Source organism: Lactuca saligna, chromosome 6, assembly GCF_052625555.1.
Source record: "Lactuca saligna cultivar CGN05327 chromosome 6, ASM5262555v1, whole genome shotgun sequence".
Classification (NCBI taxonomy): domain Eukaryota; kingdom Viridiplantae; phylum Streptophyta; class Magnoliopsida; order Asterales; family Asteraceae; genus Lactuca; species Lactuca saligna.
Genome location: NC_136422.1, coordinates 179,208,271 through 179,226,830, shown reverse-complemented (window position 1 = coordinate 179,226,830; position 18,560 = coordinate 179,208,271). Strand labels below are relative to the sequence as shown.

The 18,560-nt window shown below is 36.0% G+C and overlaps 1 protein-coding gene across 1 annotated transcript; it reads left to right on the top strand.

The window, feature by feature from the left end:
• The first annotated feature begins 7,923 nt into the window (after nucleotides 1-7,923).
• Nucleotides 7,924-9,036, top strand: LOC145000936 (uncharacterized). Its single transcript, XM_078960238.1, has one exon. The coding sequence runs from the start codon at nucleotides 8,053-8,055 to the stop codon at nucleotides 8,695-8,697; it is 645 nt and encodes a 214-aa protein (XP_078816364.1). The 5' UTR covers nucleotides 7,924-8,052; the 3' UTR covers nucleotides 8,698-9,036.
• Nucleotides 9,037-18,560: the final 9,524 nt, after the last annotated feature.

The window sequence follows — 18,560 nt, the reverse complement described above, 5'->3', positions numbered from 1 at the left end:
GGGTCTTCGCTTTGTGTAGGCTTGTAAGCTTATTATGCCTTATTCTGTTTTGGGCCTGGTCCCCTTTAGAGTTTTGGTTTGATATTCTGTTTCGGGCCATATGACCCATAAATGGCTTTCATCTTGAATTTTAGGCCCATTAGCAAAGGGAAGACTTTTGGGCCATTATGGAAGGACTTAGGCTTAAGTGTTTAGACTATTTGATTAGGTTGTGCTATAATGCTAATTTAGGGTTAATTATATCATTGTTCAGTGTGTAGTTTCAGACTGTTATGCGAGCAGTTTTTGTGTACATCAAAATGAGGTGAGTCTTCTCACTACACTGATGGGTCGAAGGCACCAAGGCCGACCCATTAATTGATCCGAGTGCTCGATGGTGTTTTGGAGCCTAAGGGCATAATCGTAAACGAACTTATAATGAAGTGTAAGGCTTTGCGTCACCTTTCTGTGGGTTGCTAGAAGTGTAAGGCTTTGCGTCACCTTTCTGTGGGTATAAAGTTTGTCGGAAACGAACTTATAATGAAGAAGTTATGACATTCGGAAGAATTTAGGGTTTTTAGGACAAACCTTAGTATGCGGGGGGTACTCATGCGAGGGCACTTATGTAGGGCGTACCATGACGTACGCTATTCGTAGTCAGCAGACTTGGTCGCGAAGCTTTGGCTTCGTATGCTGGGTGTATGAGGAGTACGTTTGGGTATATAAGGAGTGTCTAAAATCTAAATTTTAATCATGTGTACCCTATTTAAACTTCAATATTCCTTAGGGTTGGCCTATTTTTCGGCCTCTAAAGCCCCAAAACCCTAAAAACGAGTCTTATCCTTCATTGTTGGGTGTTTGAGCTTTTAGTGATAATTTGGTGTTCATTTTTATGGATCTAGAAGAAGAAGGAGAAGCTTGAAGACTTATTGTTTGAAGGAAAGCTTTGAGATCCAACATTTGCATCCTTTTTTGCTAACTTGGGAGGTATAAAGTCCAAGACATGAATTTTCATTTCATGGATCTTCTTCTTGGTTCATTTTTGGTCATTTTGACCCTTTTGGTTGATGATTGGGAGTTAAAGTCATTTTTTATGCTTGAAATTATAGATCTGGATATATCATGGGTTCCTTGGTCATAAAGGTGCAAACTTTATGGTGATTTTGGTTCAATGCTTGTATTAAGTCAAGTATTAAGATCTTTTGAGCTTCAGAGACCCATTTAGCTATGCATGCACATAAAGTTGGCAATTTTATGTGATTAACCACATTGGAGAAGTCAGATATGAGCTTGGATCCAAGTCTTAATGGATTAAGTGATAAATTTGGAAAGATGGCCATGGTTGACGAGTATAATGGTTATACAAGTATGTATGTCGTGCGTACAAGCCTTCCATGTTATACGTTAGGCGTACAGACTGATTATGCCCAACGTACTCGACATACTTGGGCTTTTTCTCATTTTCGGCTTTGGTTTGGGTTTGGTTGTTTTGTGTGACATCCCCAATTTTCACGGCAAGAAAAGACAGATTTTTGTTTATGCTTTATAAAAATCATAGTACTTTTTTTTTTTTTTTTTTATAAAAGTGTTGCGGAATTTGTCCCCATAAAAACATGATAATTACGTTATCAAAGCATTTCTGAAGAAATGTATTTTTTTATTTATTTTAAAACATTGGGATGTCATCGTCAATACAGGAACATAAGCATAAACAGAATTTACATTCATTTACACTAGTGATCTACATCTCTTTTAAACCTCTCAGTGTAAAGTAGCTTCGTATCAACACCTGTGATACAAATAAGCTGGAGTAGATCAGGTTGGGAAACCTGGTGAGTACATAGGGTTTTCAACCCACAATAATATTATTATTATATTTAAACGTCAAACAATCAACCCAATTACCCATTCTCATTATCTATCTTAAGGATTTACCCTAAGGATCAACTATTTCTCATTCATTCATTCCTAAGGATTATCCTAAGGAGTATGTATGAAGTCCATTGTTTTCAATGATACAGCTGTCAAGCACAGCTGCTAGTTCTATCACTTATGCGTCGCTTCCAGAATTGGGACATTTTCTATGAGGCGCTTCTACCGGTATTGGCCTTTAAACGCTACTGTCATGGTCATAAGGCTCCCTATTAGGCGCAGCCGCGCAGCTGCCGATACTGTCCTTAGAGCACAGCTGCTAGGACATTTACCGTAGATCTAAATCATCTACGGGTTGTGGCGCAGTTGCCAGTGCTCATCTATAGGGTACTAGGTCCACTGCTGCCAATGTATACCTATAGGCCACTAGGTCCGTACTACTAATGTTCCTCTGTTTCATCTTTTATCCCTCATCATTCATCTACCCATGTTTTACCCAACATATTTTGTAGATATAAAATACTTTATACAATTTACATCATTTAAAACATGTATAAAAATCTTTCACCAACATAGACAGCAGGTATTCAGACAATATGCACACATAACACGTAATTTATATTAAAATACTTCATATCTATGTGTAAGCTGAAATAGACCATGCACTCACACATAAACTATTTAACAAATATTTAAATCTTTAACATATATTTAATACTTTAATTAATACTTGTATTAAAATCATGTTCATGAAATGGACTATGCACTCACTTAAAAAAGGTGGTGATTCCGAACTCAGATAGCGCTTCGCTTCTTAAAAATAATTTTCTTCGACGAAACTTAGTATTACTACCAATAAAGTTTAGTTTATTATTTGTCGAGACTAATTAATAGTCTAGCTATTATTACTATTATATAAGCGTTAAACAATACTTATATAACTCATAATAATAGCCCAAGTGCTTATTATAAGTTCCTAAAAACGTTACTATAATTAAATAAACGAAATATTAAAAATAGCGTAGGCGTAGCTCACTTACAACGGGTTTTATAGAAAACCGAGCTTTGCTTGGAGCAGCGTTCTCGATCCGAAAAGCTCTTCTTCTCGGAGCCGTCGAGCTCTCCGGGGCTTTCACCTCGTGCTAGGGAGGTTCCTTAGGCTTTTTCGGGGGGTTTCGAGATTAGAGAGAGATTCCAGAGAGAGAGTGAAGAGAAGAAAGAATAGGAAAGATGTGAAGAAAATGAGGGTGGGAGAGGTTCTATTTATAGGGTGAAAATGGTTGAATTTGGTGCCACATGTCACTATCTAATGGCAAGACTTGGGGAGAAAGCAATGGCCAAGATTGTGCCACATCACCCATTTTCGCACAACACACTTCCGATTTCTAAAATCCGTAACTTTCACATACGACCTCCGTTTTTGACGTTCTTTATATCCACACATAGGTAAAAATAAGATCTATAACTTTCATTTTGACTCCGTTGGCTAATTCTTGACCGATCTTAAATTTTACAGTACGAGCAGATTATACTGTTAAATGTCCGCGTAAAATTCATAACTTCTACATACAGACTCTGTTTTCGTCTGTCTTTTTACCGTTGAGTTCCTATTAATGAGATCTTCAATTCTCATTTAGGTCACGTAGGCCAAAAACTGCTCGAACTAAAATTCGAGTTTCAGGTCGTGCACTGCTATACCAAATCTTATAAAATTCATAACTTCCTCATACGAAGTCATATTTGGGCGGTTTTTTTTTTTTTTTTTTTTTTTTTTTTTTTTTTTTTTGTATGTTCTCAGTTTAACATATACTACAACTTTTATTTGGATCGATAAGGCTAAAAAGTCCTTTATCAAAAATTTACTATTTACGTCTCCCGGTACCGTGCCGATTTTGCTGTAAACCTTCGACGGGCCATAACTTCTTCGTTATAACTCAGATTCCGGCGTTCTTTATATCTAAGGAACCCTTGAGACATATTATAAAGATTGGTTAAGATTATTTATTCAAAATAATCTTTTGTCAAAAAGTCGTTTTCGACCCTTATTATTTCTAAATTAACTAGCCCGGATCTACGGGCGTTACACTTTGGGCCATCTGGATTTTTATGGTTGGGTCGTTGTAACTTGTTGGACATTATTCGGTGAAGGCCCACGAAAGGAATTTGCCCAATTTGGAAAATTAGGCTATATTTAGGCTTTAGATGTTTATTCTGGATTTTGGGCCTTTGGTCATCTAGTTTGGGCCAAGCTTGAAGAAGGGTAAAAAAGGTCTTTTACCATAATCTAGACTCATACTGTGAGTCGGGGGCTAAATGTTGATGGATTGTCATTGTGGTTTTGATAGCGCGTGGATTTTATTGGATCTGCAATCAGAGGTTAATCCACGATCAATTGTTGATGGGTGTTGTCTTCATATTGGCTGTTCGGAGATCTGTTAGCCAGCAGCCAGGGATCGTATGAATGATTCGGCAGTGCGAGGTGAGTTTTCTTCATTGTAATTGTGGGTCGAAGGCACCAATATCGACCCATTGGTTGGATAACCTAATATTGTTGATATGTTGAGTATAGAATAGATATGCATGTTAGTCTTGATATGCTAGTCTAGTAGATCATTAGGACTACCTGTGATTTTATCTGCATGATTACATGTATATGTTTGTTAGTTGTCGGCATATTGTGTTGGGTTGAGGTTGTACTTCTTCGTGTTGTAGCCAACAAACTGTGGATCATACCAGATATGAGTTGATGGCCGGGTAGGGCATGCCAACTCATACTGAGGGCTTAAGTGCATTCCATGTACGACCTGAGGACATGGTTGGTATGTTAGACTTAACTGAGGGCTTAAGGGCATTGGACCAATCCAAATATGAGCTAAAGGTCGGGTAGGGCATGCCTGACTCATACTAAGGGCTTAGTAGCATTCCCGATACGAGTTGAGGACCCGGTTGGTATACTAGACTCGTACTGAGGGCTGAACATTGGTATTCCAGTCTGATTATTGATTAGGTTGGAGCAATCCAGACATAAGTTATGGGCCCCGGGAGCAAGCCAAACTTATGTCGTGGGCTCAAGAGTAGGCTAGATATGATCCGTGGGCCTGTTAGGCAAGGTAGACTCATATTGTGGTCTCATGGGTAATCCAGTCTCTTAGCTGTGGACCTAGTAAATGTTGTTATTTGTATATGTTATCTGCTTGTGTGTTGGTGCTTTGGGGGAACTCACTAAGTTTTGTGCTTACAAGTTTGTTTATGGTTTAAGGTTCTTCAAATGATTCATGGCAAGGTGAAGGCATAACCATACACATCCTTGGTTTTATAATAGATTGGATCTTAGGAGACTATGATTTTAAATCGTGTTTTGGAGACAATGTTATTGTAAACACTTTTGTTAATAAATGAGTTGTGTTTGAAAAGTGTTAATTTACTGAAATTTTTGGGACGTTACAACTATTTTTTTAATAAAACATGGTTGGAGTCTTCTAAGGTTTCCAACATATAATTATCTACTCTAATAAATAATTAAATATATTTGTCACATGTTATACTTTCATTTATTTTGTGACGTGTCATTTTGTGATTATTTTATTTTTCCCTACATGACATTTTTTGGTTTTTTCCATTTTATTAAATTTCACATAATATTTATATATAATAATTGTATTAATTGTAATAATAAATGAATATCAATTTCATTAATACAAACTTTCATTTTAATTTCTAAATATCTAACTTATTTTAATAACATATTTTACTACACTTCATTAATTAGTACCTATGACATTGATAAATTTAACTTTGACTTTGATTTTAGAGTAAATTACACAAATGGTCCCTATGGTTTGGTGTAATTTGTACGTTTGGTCCCTAACTTGTTTTTTTAACTCGGAAGGTCCCTAGTATCTGTTTTTGTTACGCGTTTAGTCCCTGTCTTACCTAAAAAGACTATTTTGCCCTTGATTTTTTTCACTTATTTAATCAAACACACTCCGAACCCCACTCTGTCACCTTACCTTACCTACCCCACCATTTTCTCCTATTTAAACAATAGTATTTTAAGGTAAGACAGGGACCAAGCGCGTAACAAAAATAAACAGTAGGGACCAAGAGTGTAACAAAAACAAATAGTAGGGACCTTCCGAGTTAAAAAAAATAAGTTGGAGACTAAACGCGCAAATTACCCAAAACCATAAGTACCGTTCATGTAACTTACTCTTGATTTTATGTTATGTACAAACAAGTTCCTGAACAATTAATTTAATGACATAAATTACTACAAATTATATAGAGTTCTTACATTTTTTTAATTTATCGATTTAAGAGTTATAGGCTATCTTAGTTATTATGATTATTTTTTAATTTGATTTTACGACTATATTCATTCTTCCAAATGAAAACAAACTATTAGCTTTAAATATACATGAAATAAAAAAAAGGTTAAATGTGATATTAGAAACTTTAATATCTCATTTATTGTATTTAAAAATGGGATATTGAGTAACTACTCACTATAAATAAGTTTTTGAGCAAATTACCTGAATGGTCCCTATGATTTAGGATAATTTGCATGTTTGATCTTTAACTTATTTTTCTAAACCCGAAAAGTTTTTATTGTTTGTTTTTGTTACGCGATTGGTCATTGTCTTACCTAAAAGAACTATTATGTCTTAATTTAGATAAATTAAAATAGTCTTGTTATGTAAGATAATGTGAGTTGGGGTGTGTTTATTTAAACAAATTAAAAAATCAAAGGTAAAATAGTCTTTTTAGTTAAGACAGAGACGAAGTGCGCAACAAAAACAAACAGTAGGGATCTTTCGAGTTAAAAAAATAAGTTATGGACAAAACAAACAAACTACCCCAAAATCATAGGGACCATTCGTGCAATTTACTCTAAGTTTTTTTTTTTTTTTTCCTTTTTTTTTTAATTAAAGAAAATAAGAATTTTTTGATTTTTGAAATGTGACGAGTTACTCCCAAATTCTGCCGTTACATATTTGATCTTCAATTAGTTATTTTTTGTTTTTTCCAAAAAAAATTCAAAGAAATTTCTTTTTTTATATCTGAAATGTTCATTTCGAAGTGTTTAATCTCAAAGTTTTTCAATTTAATGCTTGATTTCATGCCCTAATATTATATATAGTTCACATTTATCATTTTTTAAAAGTTTTTGTTAGATTTAAGTAAAAAATGAATTCTTACTTGATAATTCTTGAAATTTCTAAGTTTTGAAACAACCAAATTTACTCATCTTCAGATAGATTTTGTATTATTCAAAGTTAAAAAACATGGATTCAAAGTATTAATTTTAAATAATTCAATATGATATTTAATGTTTTCAAAAAGTCTTATGATTCAAAACAACTCTTTAAAATATATATCAAAAAATTTATTTTATTAATATAGGTTGAAATATTTTATTTGGTCATTTTGAAATTTACTTTTAAAAATGCTTATCGTTTAATGCAATAGTTTTATATTTGTTTTTATGCATTTCATTTTTATGAACGTTTTTCTATATAATTTGTTTTTATGCATTTCATTTTGTGAACGTTTTTCTATCTAATTTGTCTTATCATATTTCAACCTATAATGAACTTTTATAAATTTATATACTCAACTTTATGAAAATCCTTAGTTGCAAATCGACAACGATATAAACCAACCACGATCATATAAATTAATCAAACGTTCACGTAACTAAATAAATTAATATAAGATATAATTGATCTTTATATATAAATCCTATACATTTTAATATACATATAGAATGTTAATGTTGCTACATATTTTTGGTATTTATGTTGCATTTTATGGAATTAACGCCGTGGGGTCCACATGAAGTTGCTCAGCTGGAAGCAGCTGCACGCATGGCATATCATCCGTCCATTTGCTTCGCTCTCCACCGTTCGATCACAATCCTGTTAGAAGGAAAACAAAAAAACCCTAACCTAACCATGGTTAAAGCCCATATATTTAACTTAACCGAACTAAACCTATGTATCCTCCGCTAATCAACCCCTAGTTTTCCTATTAATTACAAACATACTAACTTTCCTTTTCACACTCCTATAAATTCGACATCGAAGCAGAGCTATGTTTGCCCAATTGAAGGCCTGAGGGCCCTTCAGTAAAAACACACTCTCCATCTCCTTCTTGTTCTCTTTCTTCTCTCTCACACATAACACCACAAACACACACCTAATGGAGACGTTTTCCAAAAAGTCAAGGAAACCGGTGTTGCCGTTAGCATCGACGTTCGACGTCCACCGTTCAATTTCTCCGACCGGTAGATTTGGTCGTCATTCGTCGGCGTTTGCTACTGATATGACATCGCCGTTTGCTTCGTCGACGAGTTCCAGCTTCTGTTCATCTCCTTCTTCAAGTTACGTCTACAGTCGTCCGTCTTCTCCGACGAGAATTAAGCTTCATGGTTTTGCGTCGATGACGTCGTCATCGGTGAGAGTCTCTATATCGAGTAGATCTGGATCTCCGAAACGGTCGATGGCGGTGCCGGTGGCACATCGAAATCAAGTTGTACGGAAACCGAGTTCGCAGAAGACGTGTTTGTGTTCGCCGACGACGCATCCTGGATCGTTCAGGTGTAGTTTACACAAGAACTACAACACTAGCAATTCGATGTCGTCATACTCTCCGAATAGATTGAATGCTCGAAGGTCTGCGATGACGAATTCGCTTGTGCGAATAGCTACCGCTGAAGGAGGTGATCTGGTTAAGAGAGCTCTAGCCGCCTTGATCCGCCCTTCGTCGCACCAGCAACGGCGGAGATCGGCTTTCGAACCGAGACCTAGTCGGTTGTCGATCATGTCCAACGCCGACGAGTTATGAAAATATTATGCTTGAAATATCTTATGTTGAGCAGTCGCAGGTTTTGGTGCTATTACATCCGTCAGTTTTCAGTTTTAGATCTCGCTATGGTGGCGCGAAGGTTTTCTGGCGAAAACTTGGTCTACTAAAATTCGACGACATAAAATCTTTGGACAAGAAGGATGAAGCTTATCAGCAATCGAATCAAACCGAAATCTCCTTTGTACACAGGGATGATAGTAAATGGTTGCAAATTTGAAGGACATTTTGTTACAAATTATCAACAATCTATACACACTTCTAAACAACATATAATTAATCGATTTGGTAACAGAATTTAAAAAAGATATTCGAATTTGAGTTTCATCTGTTCTCCGATTGGTTCCTTTTGTTTTCAAGAATTTTATAAATTTGTTCCTTTCGTTGTCGATGAAATTTATTTGATTTGTTCCTTTCATTCATATTCACAGCGTCAGATTCAATGACATCTGACTTCATTTTCCGTAACGCCCGTCAGGTCAACTGTTACGTCATATCCGTCGCCGTGAGATTTGCTAGTGAATTGCAGTTTTGTATCGTTATTCGGAACGGATTTCCGTCTACTTGATTTTCCGGTGGTGTTTCGTACAAGGTAATTAAATTTACTTCCTTTTTTTTTTTGGTTATATATCAATTTGATTTATTTTTCATGATGTCGTTAATGTTTTTTATATTCCCTTTCACAGACGAATGAGAGCTCTATGGATGAAAAAGAAGGCCAACGAAAAAACAAAAATGAGTACATTTGGTTAAAAAGGCTTGAAATTGGTTAACGTGATCCCAAAAATAGAATTGTTATTGGTGCAAAAATAGAATTCTCATAATCTTAAACAAGGTGTATATGGTTGGTTAAATTCGGAGAATTGATTGATTGATTGGCAAGGGGCTTTTGTAGAGGAACACTAGTAATATGGAGGAATCATGTGGAGGCACACCGTTAGGGAAAAAGCATTAGAGATAGGATCAACAATAACATTATTGGTAGGGCTATCAAAGCCCTTGTTACTATCCTACGAGTAGTGGACTACAAAAAACATTAGAGATAGGAATAGGATCAACAATAAAACTATTGGTAGGACTATCAAAGCCCTCGTTAATATCATACAAGTAGTGGACAATAAAAAACATTAGAGATAGGATCAACAAAACCATTATCGATGTCACTATGAAAACCTTCATTACTCATTACTATCATACAAGGGGGAGAGAAATCTTCTCTCCCAACTCCTCAATCTAGTGTCACATTGCTTCATGACATGTTCCATACAAACAACCAACAACTTCCAATCCAATGAGAAGAGAGTGGTGTCTTGGAGGTACCAATACCATTGGTACCTCTTCCTCTTTTTGTCATGACTTCATCCCCCTAAGAGACTACAAAAAAAAATCGTTAGGGATATGATCAACATTAACATACTATCAAAACCTTCATTACTGTCATACAAGAAACTGTTGTTGATTACATGTTAAGATTTATCAAATTTCAGGTGAAGTGAAGCTTTAATAATCATATATTGTTTGTTGAGAATCCTATAGCTTTACTTTGCTAAGAGTAGCAAATAAATGATCAAATATAGGTTTAGATTTGGTAAGATGGCCCTTAGGTAGTGTTTGGTGAGTGGAACAGAACAGAACTAGACGGAACAAAATCATTTGATGAGGTGTTTTGTATGGCTAGAACAAGAAGTCAATGGAACAAAAACCTTGTCAATAGGACTAAAACTTATAAATTTTGTCCCATCCAGAAGGGTGGAACCGTGGAACCGAGTTGGACAAACAAAAGCGATCTTCATGAAGACTAAAATGTTATCTTCTTCTATTCTCTCATCATTGTGCAAATCATAAACAAGAGCATTTTTTTTTCTATTCCTTCTCTCGATTCATCTATGTTTGTCGGCTATGATTACAAATCCAAAAAAAAAAAAAAAAAACTATTGACATCTATTGAATTCAATGCTATCTTGGCTAATCAACAAAACACTTCAAAATTATCGAAATTAATTTTCTCCACTACCTTTGTGTTTGAGAATTTAGGCAAATTTGGTCCCTCGTACGTTGGGCGTACGTTTGGTACGCTTAGCGTACGAGACCGCTTTGGTCGTGGAGGGTTTAACCACATACGCTGGGCGTACATGGTGTACATCTGCCTAGGTCAAACCCTAATTTTTAGGGTTTGAACCCTATTTAAACATCATTATAGCCTTTGGACCTCTACTCTCATCAGTCTCCATTGTTCATTTTTTCCCATTGAAACCCTAATTCATCCTTTGAGTGCTTTTGAGCTTTGAAAGTCATTTCAGGGTATTTTTGTGTGTATTTAAGAAAAAGGAGCTTGGAGACCAAGTATTTGTTGAGGTTGGCCTTTTATATCTAGAGTCTTCATCAAATTTGTGAGCTAGAGAAGGTATAAAGTTCCTACATTGATTCATTTTGATAGTTAGAGATTAAGGCTTGTTTGTGAGCTTTATTTGGTCCCATGGGTTCTCCTTGTGAGTTTGGGTAACTCTGGGAGTTAGATATGTTAGATCTCAACCTCTTTGTTGTTCTTGATGCATAAAATGCCATCTTTATGGTTGTTATTTGTGACATCCCATTTCCACAGTCAGAAAAGACCGATTTTGTTTATGCCTTATAAAAATCAGAGTACTTTTTTTAATAAAAATGTTGCGGATTTTGTTCCCAGTAAAACATGATAAATACGTTATCAAAGCATTCCCGAATAAATGTATTTTTATTCATTTTAAAACATTTAGGATGTCATTGTCAATACAGAAACATAAACATAAACAGTATTTACATTCATTTACACTAGTGATCTACACCTCTTTAATCTCTCAGTGTAATGTAACTTTGTATCGGCACTTATGATTTAAATAAGCTTGAGTGGGTCAGGTTAGGAAACCTAGTGAGTACATATGATTTTCAACCCACAATATTATAATTATTATGTTTAAACATCAAACAATCAACCCAATCACTCATCCCCATTATCTTCTTTACTCTTAAGGATCTACCCTAAGAATTAGTTATTCCTCGTTCGTTCATTCCTAAGGATCATCCTAAGGGATCAATACGAAATCCATTGTTGCCAGGGTTTACTCGACATGCACTAAGTCGCATAGTTGCTAGGTTTTAGGCATTAAGTCTCATAGTCCCCAGGGTTTATACAACAGACACTAAGTCGCATAGTCGCCAGGGTTTAGAGTACACCGGGTGAATACATTGTTCACAACACCTACAGGTTGCGAGCCTTCTAGTGTTCTACTGGACTGTCTAGAATAGTCCGTGGTTGTCATCCATACTCTGCTAGATGACGGGGCCATCGCTTGGATCATCGCTTGGCTTATCGCTTAGCTCATCGCTCAGGTCATCGCTTCTCACCATAATTTACCACTCATATATCATCGCTCATCATTTATCTCATCTCTAATCTATCCATGTTTTACCCAACATATTTTGTAGATATAAAATACATATACAATTTAAATCATTTAAAACATGTATAAAACCGTTCACCAAGCATAGATAACAAGTATACAGATAATATGCACATGTAGCACGTAATTTATAAAATATTTCATATCTATGTGTAATATGAAAGTAAGTATGCACTCACCTGTAAAGGTGGTGATTCCGAACTCAGACAACTGTTCGCTTCTTAAAATAATTTCCTTCGATGAAACCTAGTATTATTACCACTAGCATTTAGTCTAATATTTACTGTGAGTATTTATTAATAACAATAATAATAATAATAATAATAATAATAATAATAATAATAATATTATTATTATTATTATTATTATTATTATTATTATTATTATATAAGTGTTTAAACAATATTTTCCAACCACTATGTACAGACAGGGGCCATACATAAAACATCGCAGGGCAGCACCATTTTGGCATATAGCACTTCTGAAATCCAACAATCGTATGCGGCCCTTTAAACCAGATTCTCTGTACCACGAGTAGATAAAAAGATATTATAACAACACTTATATAAGTCATAATAATAACCCAAATATTTATTATAAGTTCATAATAACAAATACTAATTTTAAATATAAGCTATATAAAAAAAGGGTAAGTGTAACTTACTTACAATGGGGTTTTAGCTAGGAGTCGGGCTCTGCAGGGGCAGAACTTCATCGCTGGATTTTTCTAAGAAAGATTCGTGCAGCGCTTCAATGCTCACCTTACTATACTAAAACTATAGAAAGAGAAGTCGAATCATGAGGGACCGAAAATGTTCGGGGGATAAGAAGAGAAAGGCTCTTGAATCAAGAGATTGGTGCAAGAAATATGAGAGCCCAATGCTCTTATTTATAGTAATTGAATTTTCAAAAACTACCCTCATAGTTATTTAATGACCTTATAGTTATATAAACAACTAAACACCCCTTTATAATACTATTTTTTAATAGATTTAACGATATTTGTACTAAACTAATGTCGAAGTATTCAAAATTAGTCTTATAACGACCGCATCGTCGATACCTTCCTAATGATGTATACATATGTATATATACGTGTGCGTATATATAGTTTATACTTTATTTTAATACGTAAATATGCTATTATAATTTGTAACTCGTTCATACGAGCTTTGTTTTTGATACTCTTTATATCCACGCGTAGGCAGGGACGTGCTCTATAACTTTCATTTAGACTCCGTCGGCTAATTTTTACTTTATTTTTAAAGTTATCTTTTTAACAGGCCGGGACAAGAAAAGTCCGTTAAAATTCATACCTTCTTCATCCGACGTTCGTTTTCGTCTGTCTTTTTACCGTTGTGCTACTATTAATGAGATCTTCAATTCTCATTTAGGTTGCGTTGGCCAAAAATCGATCAATCGAAAATTCGAATTTTGGGTTGTGCACTGCTATGCCAAATCTTAGAAAAATCATAACTTCCTCGTACGAAATCAGATTTTGACGTTCTTTCTATGCACACTCTTGGTTTAAATTATATTAAAACTTTAAGTTAGATATATAAGGCTAAAAATTAGTTTATCAAAATTTTACTTTTTACGTTATACGGTGTCGTGCCAGTTTCGCCGTAAAACTTCGACAGACCATAACTTCTTCGTTATAACTCGGATTTCGGTGTTCTTTATATGTACGGAACCCTTGTAACATATACTATAACTTGGTTAAGATTAATCCTTCTAAATAATCTTCCATCAAAAACTTATTTTTGATGCTCATTGTCTCTAAATTGACTAGCCTAGATCTATTGACGTTACATTATTGGCCCATGCAAGAGTTTGAGTTCTTATTATGAGTATTGTTGGAAAAAAATGGATGTTGGGTTCCATTAAGGCATGCCAAGGGTTAAAGTTGCCAACTTTGTGTGATAGAACCCTAAAAACTAACAAGATATGAAAGTTAGACCTTATGGTTAAATGGATTAAGCACTAAATGGCCAAGGGTAGCAAGCAGCCCAATACACTAGGCGTACCAAGTGGTATGTTCCTCGTACGGGCGGTCGTGTACGTCGAGCGTACAACGTGTACGCCTCACAGCGACTCTTTGTGGGATTTTGGGCTTTTAATGGGCTTTAGACTTTTGGGCCTTAGTTAGGTTTTGGGCCTTCGACTTTTTAAAGTATGAGTGGGCCTTAGGATTCTGTTAGTTGGCCTTAAGTTGTACGATTTGGGATTTTATGGGTCTTGGGGGCCATTATTGTGTTATTGGGCCAAGTTTGGTTAGTCCCATTATGGGAAGGGTAAAATGGCCTTTTATCCTAGGAGTTTGGGTTTGGGATTGTAGACCCACAGTTATGGTTTATAACCTAATTTTGATTAGGGTTATTTTTTTGTGCTTAGTGTGGGAGGTTTTGGTTATGTAGCCGAGCATCTAGTTATTTATCAACGGACTGAGGTGAGTTCTCTACTTCTCTCATTGTATCCATGGGTCGAAGGCACCATGCCAACCCATTATTTGTCATATGGGATGTTATCTATCTCTGTGGTATATGTACGAAAGGCTAGGATTTGAACCCTATCAATTGTATGAAAGATTAGGATGTGCCCCTCACATATGTATGAAATACTAGGATTTGGCCCCTGGAACTTGTATGGAAGATCGAGATTTGACCCTCGGCAGGAATTACTTGTAAGACTATGATTTGGCCCATAACACTAACTTATTTATGTATGGTATGTGGTACTTGGGGAAGCTCACTGAGCTTGTGCTTACAGTTTATAATTTTGGTTTCAGGTACTTCTGGTACTAAGGGGAAGGGCCCGACGTGATGACACAACATTCTCCATTCACTGTTTTCCACACTTTTTGATATTGTTACTCTGATAATTTTACATTGTTACTATGTGATGGTTTTGGAACAATCTGATGACTGTAACTCTTTTTTAAAAATGAAAAAAAAAAAACTTATCATGGTTTTTGGGTCGTTTCAACTTCCATATTGCAGACAGGACAAAGGGTAGAATGGACATCCACACCTCTGTACTCGAGATTAATAATAGTAGGAAGTTTGTCTATTCTAACACTCCACACCATAATATTAACCTTACGAGTTAATAAACTATTCCATTTAGTTTGAGTATCAATAGAAGCAAGGATGCATTTACCAATCCATTTTGTTAAGTGAGCAATTGAAAACTCACCAGAAGGGTCAAGATTCCAAACCCATCTATCTTCATGATTTGAAAGCTCCACATTAAAAAAAAAGATTAAACATCTCCTAAAATTGTGATTCTCTCTCTCTCTCTCTCCCTCTCTCTCTCTCTCCATTTATGTTGCGACGCCAATTCCAAACCTAATTTACACCCATTTTACGATCATGCAACATTTGTCAGATTCAAGTTGATACAACCGAGGAAAAAAGTAACTAAAGTGTAATCTCCAATCCAACAATCCTTCCAGAACATAATAGAAGTACCTTTACCAATTATTTTTCTGATAACTTGATACGATAAGATCTGTTTTTCCTCCAACCTTGATGGCAGAGCAATGTTCCTCACCCAAGGAGCCGAGCCACCACTTTAGACCTACCACCACCGAATCCAATATTGTCACCATAAATAGATTTAATGATCTTAACCCAAATAAGATTATAATTAATGAGGAATCGCTAACACCATTTTTGCAACTACAACACGTAACAAAAAATCGACATATAATATGTTGCTATGGATCTAAGAATGGATTTAATTAGCACCATACGACCACCAATAGAAAGAGTAGACATCTTCCACCCTGATAACTTCTTAACCATTTTCTCCCATATAGGGTTCCACCCTACAACTCTAGACATATTTTGGCCTACGGGTAGACCAAGGTAAATAAAAGGTAACTTGTCAGGTTTACAACCAACAAAATGAGCACAACTCACCACCTCTTCCCATTTAACACCAATCCCATATAAATTTGACTTCTAAAGATTTATCTTCAAACCAGACACATGGTAGAAGCATTGGATGGCAGTAACAATATTAGAAATATTACTTATATCCCACTCCCACAATAAGATCACATTATCAGTATAAAAGAGGTGGGAAATGTTAGCAAGTTGTCGTCCCATGCTGACACCTTTATAGAAATTATTTCTAATCGCGTCTTCAATAGCCATGTGTAGACCTTCCATAACCAAAATAATCAGGAAGGGAGATAAGGGATCACCTTGTCTAAGACCCCTTTGAAGTTGAAATTCATCAGAAGGACAACCATTTATAAGAATAGAGGCCCTAGCAGAATTAAGACAAGAATTAATACAAGATCTCCACTTAGTCCCAAACTTCAAAATTTGCATAATTTTATGTAAGTACTCCCAACTCAACGATGCGCTTAGCCGCAAGGCAGGAGTGATCAAGGATGTTTGCATGAGGATGACTGTGGTGACTCCCCTGTTGGAGCAGATTCGGGAGGCTCAACAGGAGGCTATGAAGGAGGAGCATCGGAAGAGTGAGTGAATAGTGGGACAAGTCACCTCCTTCGATTATGATAACCAGGGGTTATTGACACTACACCATAGGGTGTGGGTGCCATATCATGGAGGAGTGAGCTAGATCTTGATGGAGGAGGCGCACAAATCCCGATTCTCTATTCATCCAGGGGCGATGAAGATGTATCGGGATCTTCGCCTGGACTATTGGTGGCTCTGCATGAAGCGGGATGTGGCATGGTACGTCGAGCGGTGTTTGACCTGCAGGAAGGTCAAGGCCGAGCATTAGAGACCGCATGTAACGCCCGCAGATCCGGGCTAGTCAATTTAAAGGCAATAGGGGTCAAAAATGACTTTTCAACAAAAGATTATTTAGAATGAATATTCTTAACCAAGTTTTAGAATATGTCACAAGGTTTCCGTACATATAAAGAACGCCGAAATCCGAGTTATAACGAAGAAGTTATGGCCCGCCGAAGTTTTACGGCAAAACCGGCACGGCACCGGAAGACGTAAATAGTGAATTTACGATAGAAGACTTTTTAGCCTTAGAAATCTAAACAAAAGTCATAGAATATGTTAAACTAAGAGCGTCGATAAAAAGAACGCCCAAATCTGACTTCGTATGAGGAAGTTATGATTTTTCTAAGATTCGGTTTAGCAGTGTACAGCCCGAAACTCGAATTTTAGTTCGAGCGGTTTTTGGCTTATGTGAAATAAATGAGAGTTGAAGATCTCATTAATAGGAACTCAACGGTAAAAAGACAGACGAAAACGGAGTCCGTATGAAGGAGTTACGAATTCTTCGCGGTCATTTAACAGTCTAAACGCCTCGTACTGTTAAATTTAAGATCGGTATAGAATTAGCCGACAGAGTCAAAATGAAAGTTGTAGATATTATTTTTACCTACACGTGGATATAAAGAACGTCAAAAATGGAGGTCGTATGTGAAAGTTACGGATTTTAGAAGTCGGAAGTGTGTTGTGCGAAAATGGGTGATATGGCACAATCTTGGCCATTGCTTTCTCCCCAAGTCTTGCCACTAGATGGTGACATGTGGCACCAAGTTCAGCCATTTTCATCCTATAAATACCACCTCTCCCACCCTCATTTTCTTCACACCTTTCCCATTCTTTCTTCTCTTTACTCTCTCTCTCTAGAACCTCTCTCTAGCCCCGAAATCCCCCGAAAAGCCTAGGGAACCTCCCTAGCACGAGGCGGAAGCCCCGGAGTGCTCGACGGCTCCGAGAAGAAGAGCTTTTCGGCTCGGAAACGCTGCTCCAAGCAAATCCTGGTTTTCTATAAAACCCGCTGTAAGTGAGCTACGCCTACACTATTTTTAATATAGTTTTTATTTAATTATATTAATGTTATTAAGGACATATAATAAATACTTGGGCTATTATTATGGGTTATATAAGTATTTTTTTTAACGCTTATATAATAGTAATAATAGCTAGACTATTAATTAGTCTCGGCGAATAATAGACTAAAATCTATTGGTGATAATACTAGGTTTCGTCGAAGGAAATTATTTTAAAGTAAACGAAGCGCTGTCCGAGTACCGAGTCACCACCTTCTCAGGTGAGTGCATAGTCCCTTTCATGAACATGATTTTAATACAAGTATTGATTGAAGTATTAATTATATGTTTATGTGCGAGTTAATTGATGTTGCTTGAAATTCGTGTTAAAGAACATACCTGATTATATTTGATAATTTAGGATAAAGAGTAGACCTAAATTAAATATGAGGAATATTGGGTAGTATATTCTTACGAGTACAAGTGAGTTAAACTCAGAGAATAGAAGTTAGTATATGTCACTTATCCGGGAGTATGGATTAGACATAGTCATTGTCCCTAGTCCAAGAATATGGATTAGGCATAATCATTCGTTAATCTAAGAGTATGGATTAACTATTGTCCCTAGTCCG